The following is a 24557-nucleotide window of genomic DNA, read 5'->3' as shown; positions in this document are numbered from 1 at the left end:
AACGTTTAGCAGTAGTGCTACATGCTAACACCACGAGAATGGCTTAGTGTTTCTCTATAGCTGCATCTGCCTAGAACCCAGCAACGTTATTTTCTGCCTGGGGGGAGTAAAAGTGAAAAGTAGTCGTCGTCGGCTCTCACAAAGTCTGCCATGATTAGTGGTAGCAAACACTCTCTTTGCTGCTGCTGTTGACGGAAGTGGCGTTCGTTGCGACACGTTTACGACTTTATTCTCGAAATGCCTGTTTTTTTTCCAATGTGGCCGTAAGACTGGTAATACTCGTAATACTCGTAATACTGATGGACAGAGAGTTGGCAGTGCTTCAGGCTGTATTTTAAGATCAAGCTCAGAGGCAATATCATGTTCATGAGGAGGGGGGATCTCCTCCATGACGTCATGAAAACCCAAAACCTCAAACGCGACCTTTTGAACGACTAATTCGGACTTGGTTAACTTTCAAGTCATTGTTGATTTCCATATTTCTATGCTTGCAACACCCTCACAGGTGGCCATCGAGTTTGAAGGCAACATCAACGTCGCCTTCGGCTGCGTGACGGCTGACTGCAAAATAGTTCACGAGTTCATCGGGGGCTACATCTTCATGTCGACACGGAGTCGCGACAAGAGCGACACGCTCAACGAGGAGCTCTTCCACAAGCTGACCGGCGGCCATGAAGCGCTGTAAAAGCTAAAAAGGCACAAAAGGATGATCCTCCCAAGTACCTCAATGGTCATAGCAACATCAAGTGTTTACCAGGTACATTTTTAATCAAATAAAGGGAGCGTGTTCACACCTTGTTGTCAAGGCGTCTGGGGCCAGAACATTTTCACACGGTAATATTGTGAGCATTCGTATGCTGTGTTTGGTCAATAGAAAGCATGTTTTTCTTGTTTCTGCATCCTCCATTTAGTCAGTCTTGCCCGTGCATTAAAGATGTCCTTTATTTTAGGTTTGTATGCAGTGCAGTGGAAATTAATGAGGTTAACCAAGGTTGCATTGTTTTGTGCGTTGTTGTCCGTAGAGGGGAAAAAACAAACTGACCAGAAAATAAGATGACACTTTTTTTGGGAAAAATATTTTCATTCAGATCAATAGAGTAATAGATGGCTTGTGGAAAACGTGGCACTGACTGCAGTATTTAAATAGCAGATGCTTTCAATAATATTTATGGTCAGTGGTCTGTCACTTGTGTAGCGCTTTGACACTGCTAGCACAGAATTTACCAGTCTTTTGCTGCTATGACAGCAGCAGGATGCTCCCTAAAAAGGAAAAAAGACACGTTAAAGCTCACGTTGAAGATGGAAAATGAACTCAACTGATCCAAATGTCTTACTGGTCGGTCTGAGTCTTATAGCTCGGCTGAAGTATTTCGGGGGAAGCTTTCCCTCTGCGTCCCCTGTTGTCAACAACACACGGTTCTCTGACCAGAAGAATTCGATGCCATCTGTGCAGTCACAGTCAATCATGTCAAGTTGGAAAAAGTGGATGTACTGGATGTCAGTCAACTGTGTCTAATCTTACCAGCAAGCGCTTTGGGCACGTCAATGAATACAGCTAGATCGCAGTCTTTCCTCATGCCTCGTAGTTAAGACAAAACACACTTCTTTAAACTTGTCTATCGCTTGGTGAAAGGCACAAACACACTCGCGTACCACTGATGACGCCATCGTCGTCTGGCAAACCGGAGGCCAGATGGATGTGTGTCCTCTTCATGCGGCTCAGGCCGTGCTGCCGGATGGAGGTCCAGTTGCGCATGTAGGAGCCATGAACGGCCTCGGCAGGACAGTCGGAAGAACCAGCAAGGACGTGCTTCAGTTCTAAATCCATGACCTGCAATGTAAGACCCAAGTGCACCTGAGATACCTGGGATCGGGCATGTGAAGGAACCTATCCCAGTCAAACAAGTTTGTGAGATTTTGCGGACCTGCATTGAGTGTCCCTGATTAGCTCGGATCTGCAAGCGGCCATCTTCAGGGTGAGGACACAGCTTAAAACGCTGCTTGTCGTTTGTAGCAACCACTCGTTCCACATCTTCCAGTTTGTACGAGCAGAACTGAGGGTGAGCCAGCAGGTCCTCCACAAACAGGAAGCCATCTATAAGAAGAGTTACTATGACTTATTAACCGTGTGACCAAGTGCCACCCTTGGAACACCTGATACCAACTTGTGTAAAGTACGTGTAGTATCAATGAAGTGCGATTAGGTAAGGACTCAAGCTATCGTCCCGTTGTGGTTTCCAGTCAATAAGTTATTTTGAAGGTGCACCTTCAAAGAATATTTTTATGCTTCATGTTTCGGCTACCGACATGTCTTCAACACGGCATGTTCAAAGCAGAGGGAAAATATTCCATTCCCAACAGTGTATTCTAATAAAGATGGTATCCTTGAACATGTGAAAGGATCTGCCCTGATTGAATCAACAGTGATAAGGAAGCCATCTATAAGAGGAGTTGTTATGACTTACTAATTGTGTGACCAAGGGTCTCCAAATGGCACACCCTCGGAGCACCTGATCCCAACCTCACTTTCTGTCGTGTCAATGTGAAATGTGAAATGTGAAATGCGATTAGGTAAGAACTCAAGCTACAGTATGGCCCCATTGTGGATTCCAGCCCATAACAGGTTATTCTGAAGGCACGTTTCTGAAAAAAATATAGACACGCCTTCAAAAAATCTTTCATGCGTCATATTTCTGCTATCAACAAGCCCTCAACATGTGTCGTTCAAAGAAAATATTCCATTCCTAAGGTGGTCCGTCATGCGTTCGTGTGTACAGTGCGAGTGACTTGGGTGCTCATTTAGGAATCATTTCCAGCATACACCAAAAATCGACCTACAATGCGTCATAAGAATGGAACTCGTTTGCACAAATAAAAATAAATAAATAAATAAGCTTTTTTCGGGATAAAGAAGTCCGATGAGACGCTGTAGCAGTGTTCAACTCACCTGACCTTAAGCAAAGACCCATCTGGTTGGCTCCATGGCGAAGAGCGTAGGACATAGATTTAGACAACGTGACATCTCTGTCCTGCCACGGGAGAGCAAATTGATAAATAAAGTCAATCTTGAAATCATTGTTTTTTTTTGCTCTTTGCTTATGCTAGAAGGTGTCAGAATCTGCCTTTTCCTCTCTATGGAAGGACGGCAGTGACAAGCACCTTCCGGCTAATGCACACCCACACCCCAACAGGATGAAGCGAGTACTACACGCGCCTCCACGTAAAACATTTCTCAGTATTTCATAGCAAGAATAATATCACACTTACATGAAAGACTACATGGGCTGCGTGGTGTATTACAAATGTTATATTATTGGCAACACGCTGATAAACACAAACTGTCAGGCGCCTTGTTCCACCTCAGTGCAGTGCACACAGACAGTAGGCAGGGCTCGTGCCGACAAGAGATGCTCACGACCCCATCATGTTAGGTCTCTGTGCTGTATTTCATCAGGAATTGTGCAAATTCAGCAATCTTTGCTTAAGAAAATGTAAAAAAAAACCCAACTGGAATCACACAGAAAATACCTTTTATAATACAGTTCAATGGACAAATATTAATAGTTATTTGATGTTGTTATTCGGTTTTTTTTATTTTTCTTCAAGCCCCCCACCCCCTGCTGGCCACTGTTTGTTTTGGTTAGCCTCATTGAAGCCCACTTTTGGTAGTCAATGCATTGATTAATTATTGATAGCCTTCAGGTGCCCCCTGGTGGTGGCCAATTTTGGATCTTTTACAGAGCCAGTTCTTTTGTTTCGGCTCACTAAAAAGAGCCAGCTCTTTTGGCTCCTCAGATGTTTTTTTTGTCTTAAATTAATTTATTACCAAATTATGTGTATTGTGTAAAATGAATTACCAGTGTAAAAAAAATATGTGATATCAAATGTTTATTATTTAAATGGATTTGTTTAAGTCCCAATGACAGCTACAAAAATATATTATAATATTATAAAAACAAAGACCAATTTCAATAGACAAATTACGTCAAAATAGGTCAAATCTCTTCATGCAATTTTCTCACAAACGAATCGGCACAAGAGCACCACAACGTGTTTAACCCCGCCCCCCTGCTGAGTGTGGACACAGCAACGCCGTCACACATGTTGACCAATGACATTCGCCTTTAACAGAAAAAAAGACGAGGAAAAAACTAATCGGCTCTCAACGACGCGAACCGGCTCCTGTCGTTCGTGTCAAAGACCCGGCTCCTACAGCCGATCGGCGTCTCTCGAATTGAGCCAGTAATATTTGGCCGATCACTTTAAACACATGGTTGAAACTCACCCCCCCAACACGGTTGCTTCTCTTTCCTCTCCTTCCTCCTCTATCACGATCCATTTTGATCAAGACTATTAAACAATTGTAACCATGACTTGGACTGATTCCCAATTCCGCCCTTTGATCGCTCCCCTTCGTATTAACCCTACCCCATAAAACCGAGGGCCAAGGGGAAGCAGCAACTACAGTAGAAAAGGCACGGGACTTGCTTTTCGTTACGTCATCATCCTTTCGCCACTGTTTATGAATCTGAATCTACTTCCGAAAGCGGGTGGTCACGTGACTCCCAACAAGCGACTAGCTCTTCCGGTGTCACGGAGGTGTCGGCTACTCCAGGGAAAAGCTGCGGCGTGTCCGTGGAAGAAAGAGACTGTACAGGTAAGAAAATTGTATTTGCATCATTGTTAAATTTTAGAATAGAACGCATTAGTTGACACGTCATCCAAGCTGAGTTTGAAGGCAATGTAAGCCAGTGATGGAGCACGGCTAGCCAGCCGTTAGCTAGCATCGTGTTGTTGATTTTCATTCTGCACTTCCATTGAGTGTTTTTTTTTGGGCTTAATCATTTACGTACAAGCCTTTAGTTGCTTTGCCTGCAACGACATACTGTTGGTATAAGTTCACACTTGAAGACAGCATGGATAAGGACATGTTACCATGGAAACAGCATCTGACCGAAATGTTTTGCTACCCGAAGTTTATTTTCCCTAAATCGGCCTTAAAAATGACACATTTTGTTTCAACGTCATCGACCATCACCAAAAGCTGTTTTTCTCCCTTTTTTTGGTGGGAATTGATATTTTCCTGAAACTTACCTATGTTCTACTGCTGATCACTGCTGATGAAGGACGAGAGTCTAATCTTTTTGGTACATTTTGGTAGGTTTCATGTTTATATAACCATATAACACAATATTCTGTGTGCCTTGGAAAATCAGACCAAATAGTCAAAAATGGCCGCTACTGAAGGGGTTGAATTTTGAAAAATGGCAGGGATGGAATGAGTTTAGAGAAAAAAGTTGTATTCCAACAAGAAAGAGAGTCGCAATTTGACAAAAATAAGATCTTATTATGAGCAAAAAATAATGTCATTTTAGGAACCTACAGTTGAAATATTAAAGAAAAAATATGTTTGTTTTTTTTAATAAAGTGGTATTTTTGGGGAAATTGGGCTGGGGAAAAAGTTATAAAATGCGGGAATAAAGTCAAGATATTATGGGAATAAGGTCATAATATTGTGAAAAAGAAAATGTAGAAGATTATTTAAAAATAAAGTTTAGATATTTTTAAAATGCAAAAAAAAAAAACAGCAGCAAAAATGGGAAAAAGGAGCGAAGTTGATACTAATAATAGGCTTTTTCCACCAATATGACAAAGCTGAGATGCATTTTTTTCTTGAAATATAACTTCTTAGCATATCAAAGCATGTGTGCTGCAAGCACAAAAACTGAACATGATGTTAAAACTGACCGTTATGAGCTTCACGATGTGGTTAAAGCTTGATCTCATTACTGCTGGTGTTGACCTCATCAAGTTTGTAACGCATCGCTTTTGTGTCATATTTTGTCTCATATTCATCCGTCTTTGTTACTGCACTAGATGATGGAGTTTCCCCAGCATTCCCAGCAGCTGCTGTCAGCCCTGCGGTCGCAGCGCCAGCGGGGGTTCCTGTGCGACTGCACCGTCCTGGTGGGCTCCACCCATTTCCTGGCTCATCGGGCTGTTCTGGCCTCCTGCTCACCTTTCTTCCACATGTTTTATTGTGACTCTCTGAGCGGCAACGGTGCGTCCAGCGGCTCTGTCACACTTGACAGCGACATCGTCTCGGCGCCTGCATTCAGCCTGTTGCTGGACTTTATTTATGAAGGCGTGCTGCAGGTGGAGAAGTCGCCGCCGGTGGAGGACGTATTGGCGGCGGCGAGCTTTCTGCACATGAACGAGGTGGTGAGAGTGTGCAAAAAGAGACTGCAGAGACGAGGGCCTTTGGCTGAGGCAGATAGCACTCGCCCTGAGGAGTGCCTGAGGAAGGGCGCAGAGCCCAGGAGGCAAGACGGGGGTGATGTCAGCCTTGAGGCGGTGTTGACCATGACAGCAGAGCACTCGAATCACGACGCCATGGCAGCAGGCCTCTCGTCGATGTCTGCAATGACAGAAAGGAGCCAGTTGGAGTCTGAGCACAAGACTGATGCCAGTTTGTCAGAGACACGGGTTCAGAGCCCCTTGAGTCCTGATCTCGCTGACACCACCCAACCGGGCATGGAAGCCCCTCTTTTGCCTTCCGGTGGAGAGCGGGTGAAGGGCCTCGCTGCAGGACGGTCGAAGCTGGTGTCTGGAGGTACCAGCGGGTTGGGGGCTGGCAGCCAGGGTGACGGCTCAACTCTCTGCAGCCCGTGCAGCACCACTGAGACATACAGGTACTAACAGCGAGCAATAGCAAAAAAATCTGTCAAATTGATTTGGAAGGCAGTATTGTGGCCCACACGGAGATTTACATGAGTTGTTGTTTTTAGGGCCCTATGAAATCCATGGGTCGGTGACATCATCATTTACGTGTCGCTGTCTACATGAAAACAACAAGCCAGCGTTTTGAAATTTTCCCACTCTGGAAGCCGTTTTTTTTTTTAAATACAGTTTCAGGGCACCGAGAACGCCATTTCCGTGTGGATAAGAGGATGAAACCATCAAGCACTTTTGTCGTTTTGACCGGAAAACGTTTCCGTGTGGATAGCCCCTAAGCTAACCCTGCTAGCTTCCATTCCATTCACGCTACATAAGAGGAGTTTTTCCGCCAACTTTGCCCGTGTCTCAGGTCACCATTTTGACATGTTTAGTTCAGGAGGGGGCGGGTTAGTGTTAACTGAGCGGGGCGCCAAAGAAATGCTTCCACACTTGAACGTTCCTTTTCCTCACGACGACAGTGTTTCATTCACGTTATGCCAATTTCCGTGAGATTCCGCATTTAACAGTAAATTCCGCCTTTATTAGACAATTCCACCATTCCGTTCATAGAAATATGAATCACAGAGCCTTATGTTTTCTTCTCATTTGTCTTCTTCTTCTTCTCAGTCACAGCAGCACCCAGCAGCCGTCCTCATCCTCACTGCTCTCAGACGGCCAGGCACTGGCTGTTCCCCAAACAGAACCCGCAGAGCGTGATCGGAGGCATGTGGTGGAAGGAGCACAACGCACGGTCATGGTGGTCCAGGTGCCGGACCGACCCTCGCGTGCACAAAATGAGCCGCCACATCCCCATATTCAAATTCAGAGCTCCGTCTCACCCCAGCAGAGAAGACCTAACTCCCACCCCGTCACCCCCCAGACTCCTCAAAGCAGGGCTGGCCTTGAGGCGGAGACAGGAGGAAGCTCTCACCCTCTCATGTGCCAAGAGGACAATGATGGTGAGAATGTGGAAGCCATTGTTATTTCTGATGAAGAACTAGAGGAGGAAAAAGATGGATGCAGGGGGAGTGAGCCAGTGGTGGATGATGACTCTGAAGATGACCTCCAAGAGGAGGAGATGAACACGCTCTCCTCTCACCAAATCTCCTCCGACTACACCTTCCCTCTCTCCCCTTCCTCCTCTTCCTGCTCAGGGGCCGGCCCTTCCTCGCAGGACTTGTCATCTTCAGCCGCCTCCTCTCTTCCTCCCCTGTCCACGGCACAGCCGCACTCGGACCACGCCACCTTTTTAACTGTCTTCCAGGACACCATGGGGGTCATCGTGGAGGACGTCCCGACGTGCTGCGTCTGCGGCAAAACCTTCTCGTGCACGTACACGCTGCGTCGCCACGCCATCGTGCACACGAGAGAGCGCCCCTACGAGTGCCGCTACTGCTATCGCAGTTACACGCAGTCCGGCGACCTCTACAGACACATCCGCAAGGCCCACGACCAAACGCTGCCGGCCAAACGCAGCAAAGCTGACGTTGAGCAAACGCTGATGCCACAACCCCCACCGCTCAGCCAACATACTGACACACCCTCCTTAAACCAAAATTCAACATTTTAACTCCATTTTTCACACACACAAACTATTTTGTACGCGATGGTACATGAACTCAAATGAGATCCCCTTTTGAACATTATGTCTTGTTTTCTTCATGTTTCCATACCTAATGAAGTGTATAAACCAGCGATTCCCACCCGGGGGTGCGTACCCCTAGCTGTAGGCTTGTGAACGATAAACCGACGCAGCCGGATATCCGGTTTGACATGCGAGAGATGCGGCTGCATCGGTAGCAGCCTCCTGGATGGAGAAGAATCAGCCGTAAATCCTTAGATGAATGGAGCGTAAAGACCACCGGGTATCGCAAGGCTAGCAACTGCTTGACGGTGCGTCTCTTTAATAACACGAGAGCCTGGGCTGCCGGCGAAACAACTGCTCCGTAGCTTAGCGTGAGTGAAGACGAAGATGGCTGTCTAGCCACCCGGAACGACATCAGCAAAACACACGTACATTATAGCGATCTAATTGATCTTATTTATTATGTGTTGTGAAAAAGTAAGACAGCAACGACATCAAATTAAAAGCACGAAATGAATACAGTATAGAGTATGAGCCTGGAGTTTGTTTTTCAGAGAGGTTGCGCACCACAGATATACACATTAGCTCTCAATAAGGTAATCAAATCTTACCTTTATGCAATGGCACAAAGCATCAGCATTTGGGAGCAAATATGAGGTGAAAGAAAAATGGGAAGAATACAGCATAGTAGTGGGAGAAAATTAGATGGTGCGGTCAAAGGCTGTTGAACAAAGTGGGACGGGTGTCCGCTCGCAACAAACATAAACATGCAGAGCTGGGGGATTTCCAACTGTATCTTCTTTTTTTGAATAAAATAATGGCCCACAATTACAAAATTGATATCCCTTTACATAAAATTTGATGTAGTTATTTACAATTATTATTTTTATGTTTTGTACGTTTGTTTTTTTTTAAATCACTGCACCTGAAATGCTCCTGTGTCCTAGCGGTTGGGGACCTTTGCCTCAGCATGCTTGGGGATATGATGTGCTCTTTTATACATTTGAAAATGTTGTAAGAATGTTGTAAGAATTTCCAAGATAAGTAAATACTCTCAGGCAATAAACTGGAACGTGTGCGCTTCAACTAGTTTCCCCAGGGAGACAATAAGATGTGGCGCAGCTGCGTGCAGTTGTGTTACATCAGTGATTCAGCTTTTGGATTATTATTATTATTATTATTAATTATCCACACGTGTGAGTGAGGGGGTACTCATGGTATGACAAAAAGACTCCGAGGGTAGTAGTTAATATTGTTATGGTTTAAAAGACAAGGTTATATTTGCCGACAGATGACTTCTCTTCTCTTTCCAGCAACGCACGGTGGACGCCTACTGGAGAAATGGCTGTTTATTCTTAACTTGTTTCTCTTAGTTCTATCTTTAACGCTGCCCGGCTGTTGTTTATCCTGTGCTTTTGTCTAGCAATTACAGATGGCCTAATCAGACATGAACAAGCATTATTTATGATCCTAGCTTAGCGCTATTCGCTCGTCTAGTCCCTTCTGAGCGGTAACAAGGACCAGACGACGCAACAGTTGGCATATTAGGGGCTGCTTTGAATATACAACTAAGATGGAAGTTCAGAATAACCGTATAAGTGCCAATTTTTCCGGTGGTGAGTAGTTCTTTGTTGACTACGTTTAGTATTTTCACCCTTTCGAAGGCGAAAGTTGTCAGCCCAGCATTCGACTGACCAATAAAAAGGCTTGTATCGTCAGGGGAGGCCCCGCCCACAACAGGGACTGAGCGCTGCAAACTCAAAAATGAGATTTGCATCCGCCGTTTCAGAAGTTCATCCAAAACGAAGAGTTGCAAACAAACCTTCCAGATTTGCAAATAAAAGCTCTTTTTTGCTTGCAAATCCATTATTTTGGTTTGCCGATTTTTTTTTTGCTAGAAAATCCTTTATTTTTGTTTGCAAATCTTTTTTTTACTTGCGAATCCGTTATTAATCCATTACTGAGAGCTGCAAATTCAAGAATGAGATGTGCATTCCGAAGTTCAGAGGTGCATCCAAAACTTTGAGAGTTGCAAACAAAACTTTCCGCATTTGCAAATAAAAGCTCTTTTAAAATTTTTTAAAAAGCATGCAGTAGGTTGTTGCTAGAAGGCAAAATCAGTATGTCACTGTGTGAGTCTACTGTACACCTGGTATGTGTTGCTTTATAAACATCAAATCTACCTTTGCTGTATACGGAGGGGGCACCTTTTAATAAGGTGACAGTAATCCCTCGTTTACCATGGCTAGATTAGAGGATGATTGGTGAATTTCCGTGAAATAGGAATCCTTTATATCTGGAATATTTTGGTAGATGTGGCATAGAAAACCTGTTTAGGATCTATATACGTTTTTTTTTTTTATTAGGGTCATCTAGACGTGAAATAACACCCACCTTTACATTGAAATTATCCAATATAATAGCTATAATCACAGGAAGCAAGCCATCTTGCAGGGGAGCAGAATTGATGGCGGACAGGAAGTGATGTCGGGTGTTCAGAGTTGTGTTTTAGCTTGCTGTGGGCTATTATTATGATTCATCTTCTTAATAGTAATACTTTTTCTTATACTACAGTGTATGAACAGATTACAGGTCGAGCCTGGCCCTTTAAGAAGAATAGCATTGTGGGAAGTTGAGTCTTTCACTTCCCTCTCTTGTCTGTCTGCACCGCCCAGTATTTTCTGCGTCCTGATTGGCTGTAGACCACTGTTGATCAATCTCCTTCGTGCCACCTTGCCTTGTCTGCTGTGTCATCGCTAGCTTGCCAGCTTGTAAATGAATCTTAGGTTCGAAGGAGGTGGACTGCAACAGGAGGAGTACTGCAGCAACATGTTTTAACAACAATACGAAAACGCTACAGTACTGCAGAATGGCACCACGATGAAAAGGCACACTCAGATGAGTGAAATACGCGTGAGTGACTTAATACTTGTGTCCAACCTCTAGGTTTATCATTACAATTCAAACGTTCAAAAATGAAGTTGACTACTTTGCAGATTTCACTTGTTGCGGGCTATTTGGGGAACCTATCCCTGCGATAAACGAGGGAACACTGTATAATGATAGTATTATTATTGTGCTAGTTCATTTAAACCTGCAATAAACGCTGGTTGTTCAAAGTATGGTGCTTACTGACACCCAGTGACCAACGTACAATACTACACACATAAATTGGTGGTCTTCATGGCTGTATTTTAGTTCATTTAGCCATTTTTATGTTTGATATGCTTTATTTGGGGGGAAAAAACAGTGAGGGAGTGACGATTAAACCCTGATGTAGCAGAGACGACTTTATTCTCTCCCTTCGCACCTTGTAACGGGTTTTGTTTTCCTGGATAATAACTTGGTGTGCTTAAAAAGTCGAGTCCAGCTAATGAAATGTACCCAAAGTCAGATACGAACATGGAAGCAACAGGATGAAAAGGTTATTTGCTGTATTATTTCTTGTTGACCATATGAATATTTGTAAATGATGTCCATACAAATGCACATTTTAGACGTGTCTGAGTGAGTCGTAAACACGTTTCTTTTCTAAATGTTGAAAATACAGCAAAGAAGTAAGCATTACTGTCCACCGGTTGGTCATGGACAGCCGAGGAAGCTAGCAAGACACAGCAGTGCAGATGAAATCACATGGATTACATGTTTCAGTCAAGTACTTTTTATTTCAATGCAAAAATATTTAAATTCCCTTACTTTTCTTGTCACCAGCTAGACTCATACTGTGTTCCAACTATGCACATTTGAACCCAATCTTTCTTCTTTGACCAAGACTTTCTTCAGTCTTCCACCGGTCCATGAATCTACCAAGACACCAAACATACGACGTCAAACTTCCATCGCCATCCTAACAGACAAATATCGATCTCCAAGGACGGGGTGAGTCACGTGGTGTCCACTGCCAGTTTTATGAGTACAGTATAAGAGTATCCAGTGAGGGCCACATAGTGAAAAATGAATTTAGCCACTTTATATTTTGTAAGCTAAGAGGTTATATATATTACAAGAAAATAATTCACCCCAGCATTTTTATTAAGTTGAAGTGAAAAAGCCTATTTTTATTTTTTTCCCCCAAATATATTAGCTTTCTTCTTAAATAATCTTTGGAAATTTTCTTTTCGTAAAATTATGACATTATAACATTTTCCCCAACCTAATAGTCCAAAAATTACAACTTTATTTTGTTTTCTTTGTCATAATATTACGGCTGCTAAAAAAATAACGCATTTTTCTTCATATTTCCACTGTATGCTACTAAAATCTTTCCTCATAAAAAATTGTAAATCCTTGTAAAATTGCAACTTTTTTTCTTGTTATAGTAGGACTTTTTTTCTGTTAATATTTTGACTTCATTCTGGTAAAATTACAGTTTTCCCACCGATTTCAGCAGTTTTTTGTTGTTTTTTTTCCGCCAGCTATTTCTACTTTCTTCCTGTAAATGTTCATCTCATATTATGACTTTATTCCCATAATGTCAAAACATTTCCCCCAACTTGATGTTGTAAAAATGACAACTTTATTTTGTTTTCAACCTGAAAAATAACGTAAGCACCCGGAGAACTGGTATGACACGACAAAGAATCTCTGCGGCCGGGCTACGGCTGGATAATCAGCATGTCGCACGCGCGCCCTCTTGAATTTTTTAGCACGTAGACCGGCCGCAGGAGCGCATACGACCGGTTGTGAGCTACTCTTAAAATGTGACTTTTTTCTGTAAATATTCTGACTTTGTTCTCGTAAAATTGCAGCTGTTTTTTCCCCATTTCTGCAGTTTCTTTCAACATAAACTTTCTACCTGTAAATTTTCATCTTGTACTATGACTTTATTTCTATTATATTCTGACTTTACTCTCATATCATTAGAACTTATAACCTAATTTTCCATAAATTACAATTTCATTTTGTTTATTTGTATTTTACTTTCTCATAATATGACTTAAATATTTTATGCCTTTCATATTTCAACGTTATGCTACTAAAATTTGATTATTTTTCCTCATGTTACTATTCTCATAAAGTCTTTCATCTCCTAATGTGATGTTGTTTTTTCTTTAGTTTTCCTGTTAAATGATATTCTTAGAATGTGCCGCGGGCCGCACTCTGGACACCCCCGGTATAGCTTCTGTAGAGTGTCCTAAAAAAGATGCGCTGTCTTTTAGAGGAAAATCATTCACCGCTTCAGCGAGCTCAGGCCAGTCCATCGCCATCACCACTGCGTCGTCTGAGTTAGGAGGCGTCTCGAGGTTCCAGTAAGTCAGCTTGTCGAACAATGAGGACACCCTAAGGGTCCTGTCCTGTACACGCGCAAACGTAAAAGACAGACAGTAACAAAATCCTTATTTTAGTAGCCCTATTGCAAGATCACAGCGATGCTTACCTCCTGATCAGAGCCAGTCTTGTTGATCTCCTTGAGGACAAGTCCAGTGTAGCCTTGCGGACAGGAGAGGTCCTGCCCTTTGAGACCACGACCCCTGAATGACACCGTCTTCTCTGTAATGGAAAAACATACGTCAACGCTCAAGCGGCAAACAACGAAAATTACATTTATTGATAAATTTAGTCTACCGTGTTTGCGGTCCTTTATGGCTGCAGTGAAGTACTGTGAGATCTGTGCCGGCCCATTGTGCTCAATCTCACAGGGGATGAGGTGCAGTGGTTCCCAGGGTGCCTGGCGCACAGATGATGCATCAACACGGGTCACGTTGCCTGAAGAGGACATCCTCCAGCCTGGTCCAAATACGTTTATCTTAAAGGTAATCAATAACAAACTGATATAATTAAACAAACTTGACTATATTTCATTTGGATGATATTGTTTTGAATATCACAATGTACGAATACATGAGTTTTGGAGTATGTTTACATAACACGTACAGACTGCCTATTGCTGTATTTACCATATCCCCGTAAAGATTTTCGTATGCTGGTATATTTAAATTCGCTACGTTCTGCCCGTCCATTTGTGTTTTAAAATGTATTTATGTTTTTTTGTTTTGTTTTGTTGTTTTTTTTTACCCAAAGGAGTGTCTCCAACTTGCAAAGCTTGTTCGAAAGAGAACGCCTTTAAGAGTTCCGGCTCACTCAGCATCTAAGATCTGATTGAATGATGAACTCTTCTTCTACGCTCAAATTTGTTTTGGCGGTTTTATTCTGTTGAGTGGTGGCGTTTCTCCCCCTACAGACGAGTGGTGAAATTGCCGAGAAGCTTACTTGTTTTTCATTCCTTTTATCTTTACTTTTGTTGCTTTTTTTCTCTCCAATGACTTGGTCATTCGTATTGAATCTGAGAGAGCTGTAATCTGGATCAGTTTACACCAATAACATGCGCAATTGACAAATATGTACACATTTCTGGTGACATATTGTCATGGCGACTGAATAATTCCACGCCAGGATGGCTGTAATTCAGTTGGCCATTTATTTGTAAGAGAACACGGCGCACTCACCAGTCTTGCAGCAGACGTGAACAGTGCAACAACACTTCCCGGTTTTCATATTCTACGCACTTGTCTCCAAAAGCTTTCTCCAACCAGCATGTTGAACATGACTGCCCCCTGTAGCCTGCACACTAAACAGCAGCTTGGAACAACACGATATACCCGTCGCTACAATATAGTACATTACAATTGAAATAAAATAAATAATAATACCAATAATAATAAATTAACATAATAATAATAAAACTATTACTAACACATATAAATAATATGTATATTATATATAATGTAAAAAATAAAATAATACAATAAAAACAGTTTAAAAAACAAAACAAAAATAGTAACACCATAGCGCGCTCCAGATCTGTGTTGTGTTCTTTGCTGTAGAACTCTGTTCCAGTTGGCAGCAGCTCTTTGGACAGGGAGGGAAGGGGGTGGCTGGATTAAAGCCTTCTCTGACTTATGGGCGCTCGGAGGAGGTTCCTGATCACAACATTTCATCCAGACCGTGTTGAGCCACAGACCAAGACTTGACATTCCTGAGTGGTTGAACAGACAACAAAGGTAAGACGGACATTGTTTCCTGAGACCTTGTGACAATGGAAAGTGAATGGATTTGGATATTTACATAAAATGTTCTAAGTGAGGTTGTGCTTGCTGGCATTGTGTGTGTATGACGGGATAACGCTGTCTTTTCCGGTACTTATGCTGCATTTTAGTAACACCATCATTCCCTCGGATTACTGCTGCCTCAGTTACAGTGTTGACAAATAAATGATGTCGTATTACATGCAGTATACGTTTTTATATGATATAATAAACAACAACTGGAGTTTTAGAAGCATATTTTGACAAGGAGAGGAATCAAACCAGAACCGAACTGCCCCGTGTTAAACAATTCAATAAGTCATCTGATGTCAAATCTGTCGGCTTGTGACCTGAAATTCGACTCAGTGGTTTCTCAGTTCTCAGTCCAATCAATATGATGGTTTGTGTCCACTGATGAATGCGTCTTTAGTAACAGGAAATTGTGGGTCAGCTGTTTGCTTCAAGCTAGCATTTCTTTGCGTTCTTTTTAACACCCACGGAACATCCGGAGGTCTTTTATTTACCCACTCACCGATTAACCTGCTTGCTTTTTCTGTAGGTGGGAATGGATCGAGCCAATCATCTGCGCCCTGGAGGTGATGAGGAGCCGTTTGTGCTTTTTGGAGCATTCCTGATGAAGTTCAAGGATGCGGTCGACGCTCAGATTTCCCGCATGGCTCAGAGAGTCAGGCGGGGTGTTGTTGTGTTCTCTATGGTGATGCTGCTCCTCTGGATTTCCGCCTTTTTGTACGGCAGCTTCTACTACTCCTACATGCCCTTGGCGGCTTATTCTAGCCCTGTGCACTATTACTACAGGTGAGGATGTGGCGTTCGAAGGCATCAGGGAAAAGACACATTGGGCCTCATTTCCCAGTAAATTGGTATGTCATTTCTTATCTTGTTTTATTCCAGTTACTAAGAACTTTGACTTGGAAGTGAAGAAAAAACTGTTTGGCAAATGAGGCCCTATGTCCACACCTACGACGGCATATTAGAGCCATATTGAAAAAAAACAACCTGAGAATAAAGCCATAAATTTACGAGAAAAAAAGTCTTAATATTTTGTGTCAGAGGGAAAATCGAGCATAAGTCTTCAGGAAGGAAATAAACTTTCCCCTTGCCTCAGGCAAGCTTTTATTTATACAATGCGGCAGTATTGTTGTATTGCGTAGTGACACCCGCTACACGCCCAAGGTATAAGTCCCTCCCTTTTCATAACTGTCGCAGTCAATGCATGTTACGACGCAGTATTAAAAGTAATCAGAGAGTTCGAGAATAAATCGTAAATTTACGAGAATAAAGTGTGAAATTTACCAGAAAAAAATATTAATAACATTACGACAATAAAGAGAAAAAACTTCCTGTTTCAGGCATTGCCTGAGACAGCTATGAAAAGGGGGGCCTTACGTGACCTTCGGTCTTGGTCAAATTTAATATTATGGCTTATTTTCTCGTGGATTTAGGACTTGAGTCTCGTAATTTGATTTACTGTGGCCCTAATTAAATCTTGTTTAAGTTAGTTTAGTTTTGTTTTGTTTTGTAGGACAGACTGTGAATCACCAACCTCATTTTTGTGCTCCTATCCCGTGGCCAATGTCTCCCTGTTGGCAAACAACAAACCTGTATGTATAAATACTACACAGTACTGCATGTGTGCATGTGCATGCATGAATGACATCAGCATGAACCTCTACTGTAGATGTAGTAAACTAGATCAACAGAAATGCTCTCCACTCTTATCACGTTTGCGCAGATGCGCACAAACACCCACCACGCCCACCGGGCCAGAGGTGTCCAAACTGCAGCCCGGGGGCCGTTTGCGGCACTCGGCTGTTTTTCCATCGGCCCGCGGCACATTCTATCTAAAAATATCATTTCACGAGAAAACTGGGGGGAAAAAACAGGAAAAATGGAAACATCAGCAGTAGTTTCACAAGAATAACGTCAAAATATTAGGAGACAGAAGTTGTAATCTAGCAAGAAAAAGTTGATGATCTGTCAATAAATGTTGGAAAAATAACATTTTAGTAGCATCAACTTGAAATATTCAAGAAAAAATATATTTTTTCCTGTAATATTACGGGGGGGCAACAACAGAAATGGAAATTTTACAAGAATAAAGTCAAAATATTGAGAGGAAAATGTAAATCCCGTAATATTGTGAGGAAGAATAATGCCACTGTAGGAGCATAAAGTTACAATATTAAAGAAAAAATACATTATTTTTTACAAATCTTATTATTATGAGAAGGGCCGCATGGTGGCCGAGTGGTTAGTATGTTGGCCACGCAGTCAGGAGGGTTCAAATCTCCGCTTAGCCATGTTCTCCCGTGTGTGCGTGGGTTTTCTCCGGGTACTCCCGTTTCCTCCCACTGTCACGCCTTGGAAAGGCGATGTGGGTGAATCCCAGGATGCAGACACAGGAGCGTTCCGGCAGTGAGAATGGTTTTAATAATTAGTCCAAATAAGTGAGACAAAACAGCAACTGCATGGGAATCCCCTCCTCGGCGATCTCCGACGGAACCTCCCGAGGGAGTGAAGCAGGAAGCGGCAGGGGAAGGAACTCTTGGCCGTGGGATGACAGCCTAGTTGCGCTGGGAGGAGGCCTCTCTCGTTGTTGGGTGCGTTCTTGCAAGCGACCGTCCAGCCGGATGGAGAGAGCTATGAGCTCCTCGAGCGTGCGGGTCTCGTCGCGGGACGCCATCTTGTCCTGCATGCGGGAGTTGAGGCCGGCGTAGAACACGCAGCGGAGGGCCTTATTGTTCCAGCTGCTCTCCACTGCCAAGATGCGGAATGTTATTGAATAGTCGGCCACTGAGCCGGAGCCCTGGCGCAATGCCCGCTTCTCGCTCCCTCATAGGATGTTCAAAAACATTCTTTATCTCCTCCATGAACATGGGCAAGTCGGTGAGGAGTTTGCACTCGCAAACCACCATTGCCCATTTTGCGGCACGGCCTGATAACAGGCCAATGATGTAGGCCACCTTGGCAGAGTCTGAAGCGAAGGTTTGAGGTTGTTGATTGAAGATGAGGAGGCAGTGATGTAGGAATAGCCGGCATCCCCCAAAGTCCCCTTCATACCTGGTAGGGTGTGGCAGCTTGGGTTCCCGGACCTGTTGGCTGGCGGTGGGGAGTGCCACGGGGAGCGGGACCAACGGGGAGAAATCCTCCGGCGCCGCCGGGCCTGTTATGCGGGCGTGCATGTCTCGGACCAGGGTAGTTAGGTCCACCAACATCTGCTTATGGCGAGAAAGCATCTGGCCCAGGGCTTGGAGGGCAAACTGCACATGTTCCTGCTCTGCGGGATCCATTAAATGGCTGGATTATTCTGTCACGCCTTGGAAAGGCGATGTGGGTGAATCCCAGGATGCAGACACAGGAGCGTTCCAGCAGTGAGAATTGTTTTAATAATTAGTCCAAATAAGTGAGACAAAACAGCAACTGAAGGCGACGGCGCACAAAAACAGGAAAAGCACCATGGGTACTCAGAGGGACAAATAATCTTCGGCTACTTCTACCGTAGAAGCTGGACGGGCTACTGGGCTGCAGGACGGCAGCTGGAGGACCTGAACGGAGGTGAGTCCAGAACCTGAAATACACATGTGGTAGCAGTAGCTAACAGAGGCAATAATCCAGCGCTGGCCAGGAGCAGCTGAGAGGAAAATAAAGGGTGCTTAATGATGAACAGTTGCAGGAAACCAGTAGCTCCGCCCAGCTCAGGTGTCTGCTTCTGCACACAAGCACACAAGGAATGAGGAGACAAGACAATATCGTGAATAAACATAAAGCAGACAAACTTAAAAGGTAACAAACCTGCGTCATTGTAGAGTGTGACACCCACATTCCAAAAACATGCATGTTAGCTTCATTGGAGACTCTAAATTGTCCATAGGTATGAATGTGAGTGTTTGTCTATATGTGCCCTGCCGGTGTACCCCGCCGGTGTACCCCGCCTCTCGTCCAAAGCCAGCTGGGGTAGGGTCCAGCATACCCCTGCAACCCTAGTGAGGATAAGCAGCATAAAAACTGGATGGATGGAATACTGGGAGAAACAAACAAAACAACGGGGAAAAAGTTATAATCAGAGAATAAAATAAAAAGATTATGGGAATAAAGTCATAATTACCAGAAGAAAATTTCCACAAAGATAGATGAAATAGCTGGGGGGAAAAAACAACAGCAGAAATGGAAAAAACAACTGTAATTTTACAAGAATAAAGGCAAAATATTAAGAGAAAAAAGTCGTATTCTCACAAGAAAATTTTACGAGAACAAACCCGTAATATTATAGAGAAAAAAAAGTCATTTTAGGAGCGAAAAAATACTTGTATATATTACGAAAAAAAATAAACAAAACAATGAATAAAGTTGTAATTTTTGGAAAATTAGGTTGGCAAAAAAGTTATGATGTTATGAGAATAAAGTCAAAATATTATGAAACAAAGTTACAATTTGACATGAACAACCCTTAATATTATGAAGAAAAGGGAAGTCATTTTAGCAGCAAAAATACGTTATTTAAAAAAACGTTATCATGAGAAACAAAGCAATTTTGGGAAATTAGTTTGGGGGAAAGTTATAATATTATGAGAAACAAAGCATACATTTGTCAATTTTGGGAAATAAAGTCATAATTACCAGAAGAAAGTTTACCAGATGAAAGTGGAAATATTTGGAAAATGCCAAAAAAAACAACCAAAAAACAACATTAAAAATGGGGGGGAAAGGAGCAAAGTTGACACTAATAATACTCTTTTTCATCAATATCACAAAGCTGAGATGCAGGCTATTTAAAAAAAAAAAAAAAAGGCCAACGCGTCCTTTCATTTTTCAGTATGTGGAAAAAGTTTGGACACCCCTGCACTAGGCCGTTTGTATGATGACAGGAACAGGAAGTCAGTCAGACACATGCTTTTATTACAAAAATACCGAATGCTTATTAGACACATTCATTCATCAATACGTATTCAAATTACAAGTGAATCATTGCTCTGTATTAACTATAAAACACACATTGGAAAATACAGCCAAACTGATTAATAGAAACACAAGTGAGCCTGCACAGGAAAATGAATGAATGAATGACTGTTATGTGTAGGTGCTGACGTTTGGCCAGGCCTATCACATCGTCCTCCAGCTGGAGATGCCCGACTCCCACGCCAACCGGGACCTTGGGATGTTCATGATCAGGACGACCTGCTTCTCTCGAGACGGAGACCAAGTGGCGTTGTCCGCTCGCTCAGTGAGTGGCCGCCGACGTGTTGAAGCTCCTGGCGAGCAGCATGCAATCAATGACTTAGTAGCCCTGCTTGTGTGTAGATGCCACTGATTCACTGCTGCCTTGCCGTGTGTGTGTGTGTGTGTGTGTGTGTGTGTGTGTGTGTGTGTGTGTGTTTCTCAGGCAAGACAGCTGTTGCTCGCCTCCAGCTCTCGCTTTGTGAGTACAGCACTGACAACACGCTCAGGCAGCCTTCTCGCGACTGCTTTTTGTGGCCTTTTTTTCTCATATTTGTATTTTCTGATTGCATGTGGTGTTCTGTACAAACCTTTAACAGACTTAGCAGCATTACATAAAAAACAGGGGGACACATGACATTTTGGTGAGGATCTGGATAGAAGTGCGGATATAGGAATTTACTTGAGTCACTACGGCATTGATAGAACTGCCCACACCCCTCCCAGAATCTCCATGGCATTGTCCGTCTGGTTGTCATCTGTACCCTGGTAGCTAACAAACACACACACACGTTTTACCATGGCCTTGATGGAGATCCAAGCTCTACTCATGGACCTTCTAGTTGCATACAGTCAGAAAACCTGTTTGTGACTTTCTAAATACGTGTTTTAACATTATTAGAGCCCGGTGGACATGAAACAACACCCCTATAGTCACCTTCACACTCCTGTTATTCATTGTTTACATCGCATTGTGCAACTCTTATACTGCTAAGCCTCGAATGTATTTCTTCGAAAGTTAAAGGAAAAGTGCGCTTTTTCGAGGGAATTTTGCCCATCATCCACAATCCTTATGTGAGACATGAACACACATGTCTTTCTCTTGCCTGTGCGTTCCAAAGATGTAATAACAGATACCAAAAGGCAGCTAAGAATGCACGTAACGCACCTATGCACCTATGACGCCTTCTGAAAAAAAACTCCAAAAAGCGGCAACAATTTTCCATTTCCATAACGTGACCTGCATATTAACCAAGCTACAGCGACATTGTTATTGTTATTGTCATTACCATTGTTACGCCCAAGTACTACGCTGCTGGCGTAGAGACGCCTCGCCACACCACATCGGCCAGCTACGAGCCAGCTAGCGACTAGCTTCACCACCACTGTTGCCAACTTTTCAGTAAGAAAAGTAGCTATCGGCTGTCCTGGAAGTCGCCAGATGACGCTGCCATCTAATTTGCACATGATGTTGTCAAATGCTGCAGGAAAAAAGCATAACCTCATAGGACAGACAGATCTCGGTCAGCACCTCTCAAAGTTGAGTCAAAATGACGATATCTTGCAATCTACTCATTTGATTTCTACTGCGTTACGTTCTTGTGCACTCTGTCTGTATGCTAGCGGCCCCGCCTCCACCCACCGAGGCAAAGAGACTGTATGACTGACAAAAGGGCTCATTTCGTTCATGCCGTTGTTCTATGGAACAAACACGCCAAGGTGCTGAATCCAGTGCACAGACTGAACTCTCTTCCTGCCTGCTTGGAGGCGGGAGATGAGGAAAACAGACAGGCATGCACACGGCGATATATCGAAGCGGGCAAAATGATCAAGTTCATTTTCATGTACCGTGTGATTGATTTATTCATTTATTATTGTCTCAGGCCTAGTGCTCACAAACGATAAATCATTCATTACTTGCTGAAAAAACGCGACATAGCGAGGGACGACTGTATACTGTAGGTCATTATAGCCTTGCTAAAACAACAAATGGAATCGTGACCTGTTTGTACGGTCCTGCCATCACAATAAAATACAGATAGAAAACACCTGGGATGCCTCCCGGTCAAAATGAGGTCAAAAAGATCCTCAAAAACTAACATTTTGTATGGAATTGCCTGCCATTATTGCAGCAAACTAAAACAACACATTTGCTCTTATCTTACCTCTCCAGTCCAGTCACACTTTCACAGCCACTTGTTGCTAGGCAGAAATCATATGGACACGCTCACTCGGCAGCTGTGACACGAAACAAAAGAGCACAGTAAGGATTACGGTATAAGACATGCTCATGAACACAAAACATAGTCATTGCACACATTCATTTGAATTGAATTTAAAAATACTGTAACTCCTTCTAACATGATGGCTTGGCTGGAGTTTTTTCCGTGGTGATGTGTCAGTCGTGTCCCCCCACCACGTCAGAGCATGCTGCGCTACCAGTCCAGCCTCCTGAGGACCGTATCGACGCTGCTGTTCCTGCCAGCGTTCCTGAGCGGAGTCGCTGAGCAGAAGCAGGTGTTGAAGGTGGAACTCTTCTCGGAATACACGGACAACCCGGTGAGTCACGTGTGCAGTATGCGTGTGAGAGAATGAAGCAATCCGGGTAATTAATCCCTGACGCAATCGATCAGCTTTGCTTAAATATGTGAGATATTGTTTGGAATTATGTTCCACATCTTTGATTTTTTTAAAGCAAACAGTAAATTTGCAAAAATGACATGTATAGTTGATGGCGCCACCCATGACGAGCTAGCCCTCGCTACTCAGTCTCATTTCCGGAAATGACATCATCGTGGTGACACCTCTCAGCTAAAGCAGAGTAAACAAATGCTTCTCAAGGTAGATGGTGGACTTAGTTCAGTGTATTTTTCATCCAAATAGTAGTCATGCCAAAATGTTGTGTTGCTGCTGGATGTTTACAGTATCTCAGCGATACTGTACGTTTGTTTTCTTTTCCAAAAGAGGAAGGTTTAAGACAAAAATGGACAAAGCGAGTGCAGAGAGACAGATGGACGCCCACTTCGAGTTCTGTTCTTTGCGGCGATCATTTCACTTGTGACTGCTATGATGGAACGTCTTTACAAGAAGCATTTGGCTTGAAAGTATGATATGAACGTATTTTGAAAAAGGTACGCTATTCCACTGCTACACAGGAAAAAATAGACAAGAAGAACAAGGTCCAAGCTGCCACAGCGTGTCTTCTACAGTAAACACTATTCCATGATAGCGACAAGGCTGTAAAGCATTGTATTGTACATGTTATATAAACATCTTTTCACAGCGACATGGGGGGTGCGGGGGCGGGGGCGGCGGCTGCGACGGCGACAAAATATAAGATAAATGAGGCTATAAAGACTCCTTTACACTCATTAAGAAGCCGATTTAAAACAACAGTTGAAGGATAAGCAACTCCAGAGTCATTTACACTGACCATTCTGTCTGTCTTCATCTCTGTGTCTTAAGGCTTAAGTCCATGTTCTGCAAGTTTACCATTTCATCTCCAACTTTTTCTTCCTCCTCCAAAACTATGGCCCAAACCTTGGCTACAATGACTGTAAACATCCTCTGTCTCGTACACCGCTATCTTTGTTTACCTGAGCGATAGCACTCCGATCGCGTCACTTCCAGAAATGACAATGAAGAGTGTTCACTTTCAAAAATGGAACAATGTAGAACATAATTACAAACAATATACAACATATTCAAGCAAAGTTGATGAATCATGTCAGGGACCCTTTAAGCAGTCATGTGACTCACATTCTTTGATGAATTATTTGATTTTTTAAAATATGAATCTTTCTGAAAGTTCTGAACTCCTGTTTCCACGTTGAATGTACAGTAGAGCAGTGCAACTTCCCGTAGATGACAGAGAAAGCAAACGAGTAGAGCCTGAATCAACAGCACCTCTACTGGTTGCAGCCAAGTACTGCACTCTGTTTGGCCTGAATCGCTCCATGTCGCTATTAATCAACAGTCAACGCCACGCCTATCCATAAACCTATCCATGTTTTTTCTCTTTGATAGTATTCCCCCTCAGTCACGGCCGTCATTGAGATTCTGTCCAACAAGGTGCACATCTACTCCTCGCAGCTCTACATTCATGCTTATTTCACTGGTTTAAGGTGAGAGTGCAAACAAAAGCACACATCCACAACACTCATTATTCACACTCCTACCGTCAGGCAGACGCTACAGGAGTTTGAAGTCCAGGACCACAAGGCTGGCAAACAGCTTTTACCCACAGGCCATCAGGCTTCTCAACGAAGCACTCA

At 43.2% G+C, this 24557-nt stretch overlaps 4 protein-coding genes and 1 long non-coding RNA gene across 15 annotated transcripts in view; 2 read left to right on the top strand and 3 right to left on the bottom strand.

Annotated features, from left to right (window-relative positions):
* The window catches only part of LOC129189481 (fermitin family homolog 3-like), a 131594-nt gene extending 130801 nt beyond the window's left edge, over positions 1-793 (top strand). The window contains exon 22 of the mRNA XM_054791166.1: positions 506-793. Within this exon, the coding sequence (XP_054647141.1) occupies positions 506-685 (180 nt within the window). The 3' untranslated portion in view covers positions 686-793. The remainder of the gene's footprint in view (positions 1-505) is intronic.
* trpt1 (tRNA phosphotransferase 1) lies at positions 741-9063 on the bottom strand. Of its 5 annotated transcripts, XM_054791182.1 has the most exons (8): positions 8914-9063; positions 5749-6418; positions 2948-3029; positions 1926-2095; positions 1654-1831; positions 1523-1579; positions 1335-1445; positions 755-1260 (listed from the first exon to the last, which is right to left on the bottom strand). In XM_054791182.1, the coding sequence occupies exons 2-8, from the start codon at positions 5854-5856 to the stop codon at positions 1238-1240; spliced, it is 729 nt and encodes a 242-aa protein (XP_054647157.1). In that variant the 5' UTR covers positions 5857-6418; positions 8914-9063; the 3' UTR covers positions 755-1237. The 5 variants fall into 5 exon arrangements, with proteins under 5 accessions (XP_054647161.1, XP_054647159.1, XP_054647157.1 ...); XM_054791186.1 differs by lacking the exon at positions 1523-1579 and having other exon boundaries at positions 741-1260; positions 1335-1421; XM_054791184.1 differs by lacking the exon at positions 5749-6418 and having other exon boundaries at positions 752-1260; positions 8914-9020.
* On the top strand, positions 4454-15298 carry zbtb3 (zinc finger and BTB domain containing 3). 4 transcript variants are annotated; one of them, XM_054791175.1, is made up of 6 exons: positions 4454-4657; positions 5878-6692; positions 7345-9541; positions 9616-11215; positions 12075-14055; positions 15127-15298. In XM_054791175.1, the coding sequence occupies exons 1-3, from the start codon at positions 4523-4525 to the stop codon at positions 8285-8287; spliced, it is 1893 nt and encodes a 630-aa protein (XP_054647150.1). In that variant the 5' UTR covers positions 4454-4522; the 3' UTR covers positions 8288-9541; positions 9616-11215; positions 12075-14055; positions 15127-15298. The 4 variants fall into 4 exon arrangements, with proteins under 4 accessions (XP_054647150.1, XP_054647149.1, XP_054647148.1 ...); XM_054791174.1 differs by having other exon boundaries at positions 7345-9918; positions 11089-11215; XM_054791173.1 differs by adding an exon at positions 11853-11952 and having other exon boundaries at positions 7345-11215.
* On the bottom strand, positions 11933-16152 carry rnaseh2c (ribonuclease H2, subunit C). 4 transcript variants are annotated; one of them, XM_054791188.1, is made up of 6 exons: positions 15860-16152; positions 14749-15278; positions 13868-14029; positions 13680-13792; positions 13477-13596; positions 11933-12105 (listed from the first exon to the last, which is right to left on the bottom strand). In XM_054791188.1, the coding sequence occupies exons 2-6, from the start codon at positions 14795-14797 to the stop codon at positions 12082-12084; spliced, it is 468 nt and encodes a 155-aa protein (XP_054647163.1). In that variant the 5' UTR covers positions 14798-15278; positions 15860-16152; the 3' UTR covers positions 11933-12081. The 4 variants fall into 4 exon arrangements, with proteins under 4 accessions (XP_054647163.1, XP_054647162.1, XP_054647165.1 ...); XM_054791190.1 differs by having other exon boundaries at positions 11935-12105; positions 13868-14048; positions 15860-16132; XM_054791187.1 differs by lacking the exons at positions 14749-15278; positions 15860-16152 and adding an exon at positions 14318-14405.
* A 3815-nt stretch (positions 16153-19967) lies between these two features.
* LOC129189487 (uncharacterized) lies at positions 19968-23050 on the bottom strand. The gene is made up of 3 exons (XR_008572810.1): positions 22645-23050; positions 22449-22521; positions 19968-20597 (listed from the first exon to the last, which is right to left on the bottom strand). It is a non-coding gene; the product is annotated as an uncharacterized LOC129189487 (long non-coding RNA).
* Between the last annotated feature and the right edge of the window lie 1507 nt (positions 23051-24557).

This window comes from Dunckerocampus dactyliophorus, chromosome 11, assembly GCF_027744805.1.
Source record: "Dunckerocampus dactyliophorus isolate RoL2022-P2 chromosome 11, RoL_Ddac_1.1, whole genome shotgun sequence".
NCBI classification, from domain to species: Eukaryota; Metazoa; Chordata; class Actinopteri; order Syngnathiformes; family Syngnathidae; genus Dunckerocampus; species Dunckerocampus dactyliophorus.
This window is presented reverse-complemented; position numbering and strand designations above follow the sequence as displayed.

What these genes read in the sequence shown, in the direction of transcription:
- trpt1 (XM_054791182.1), bottom strand. Translation starts at nt 5,856, where the DNA reads ATGAATATGAGACAAAATATGACACAAAAGCGATGCGTTACAAACTTG. An exon ending in CGTGCCCAAAGCGCTTGCTG is followed by an intron (nt 1,446 to 1,522) that starts GTAAGATTAGAC and finishes GTGACTGCACAG; the next exon opens with ATGGCATCGAATTCTTCTGG. An exon ending in TATAAGACTCAGACCGACCA is followed by an intron (nt 1,261 to 1,334) that starts GTAAGACATTTG and finishes TTTCCTTTTTAG; the next exon opens with GGAGCATCCTGCTGCTGTCA.
- zbtb3 (XM_054791175.1), top strand. Translation starts at nt 4,523, where the DNA reads ATGAATCTGAATCTACTTCCGAAAGCGGGTGGTCACGTGACTCCCAAC. An exon ending in GGAAGAAAGAGACTGTACAG is followed by an intron (nt 4,658 to 5,877) that starts GTAAGAAAATTG and finishes TTACTGCACTAG; the next exon opens with ATGATGGAGTTTCCCCAGCA. An exon ending in AGCACCACTGAGACATACAG is followed by an intron (nt 6,693 to 7,344) that starts GTACTAACAGCG and finishes TCTTCTTCTCAG; the next exon opens with TCACAGCAGCACCCAGCAGC.
- rnaseh2c (XM_054791187.1), bottom strand. Translation starts at nt 14,390, where the DNA reads ATGCTGAGTGAGCCGGAACTCTTAAAGGCGTTCTCTTTCGAACAAGCT. An exon ending in AGACTGGCTCTGATCAGGAG is followed by an intron (nt 13,597 to 13,679) that starts GTAAGCATCGCT and finishes GCGCGTGTACAG; the next exon opens with GACAGGACCCTTAGGGTGTC. An exon ending in GGCCTGAGCTCGCTGAAGCG is followed by an intron (nt 12,106 to 13,476) that starts GTGAATGATTTT and finishes GTGTCTTGGTAG; the next exon opens with ATTCATGGACCGGTGGAAGA.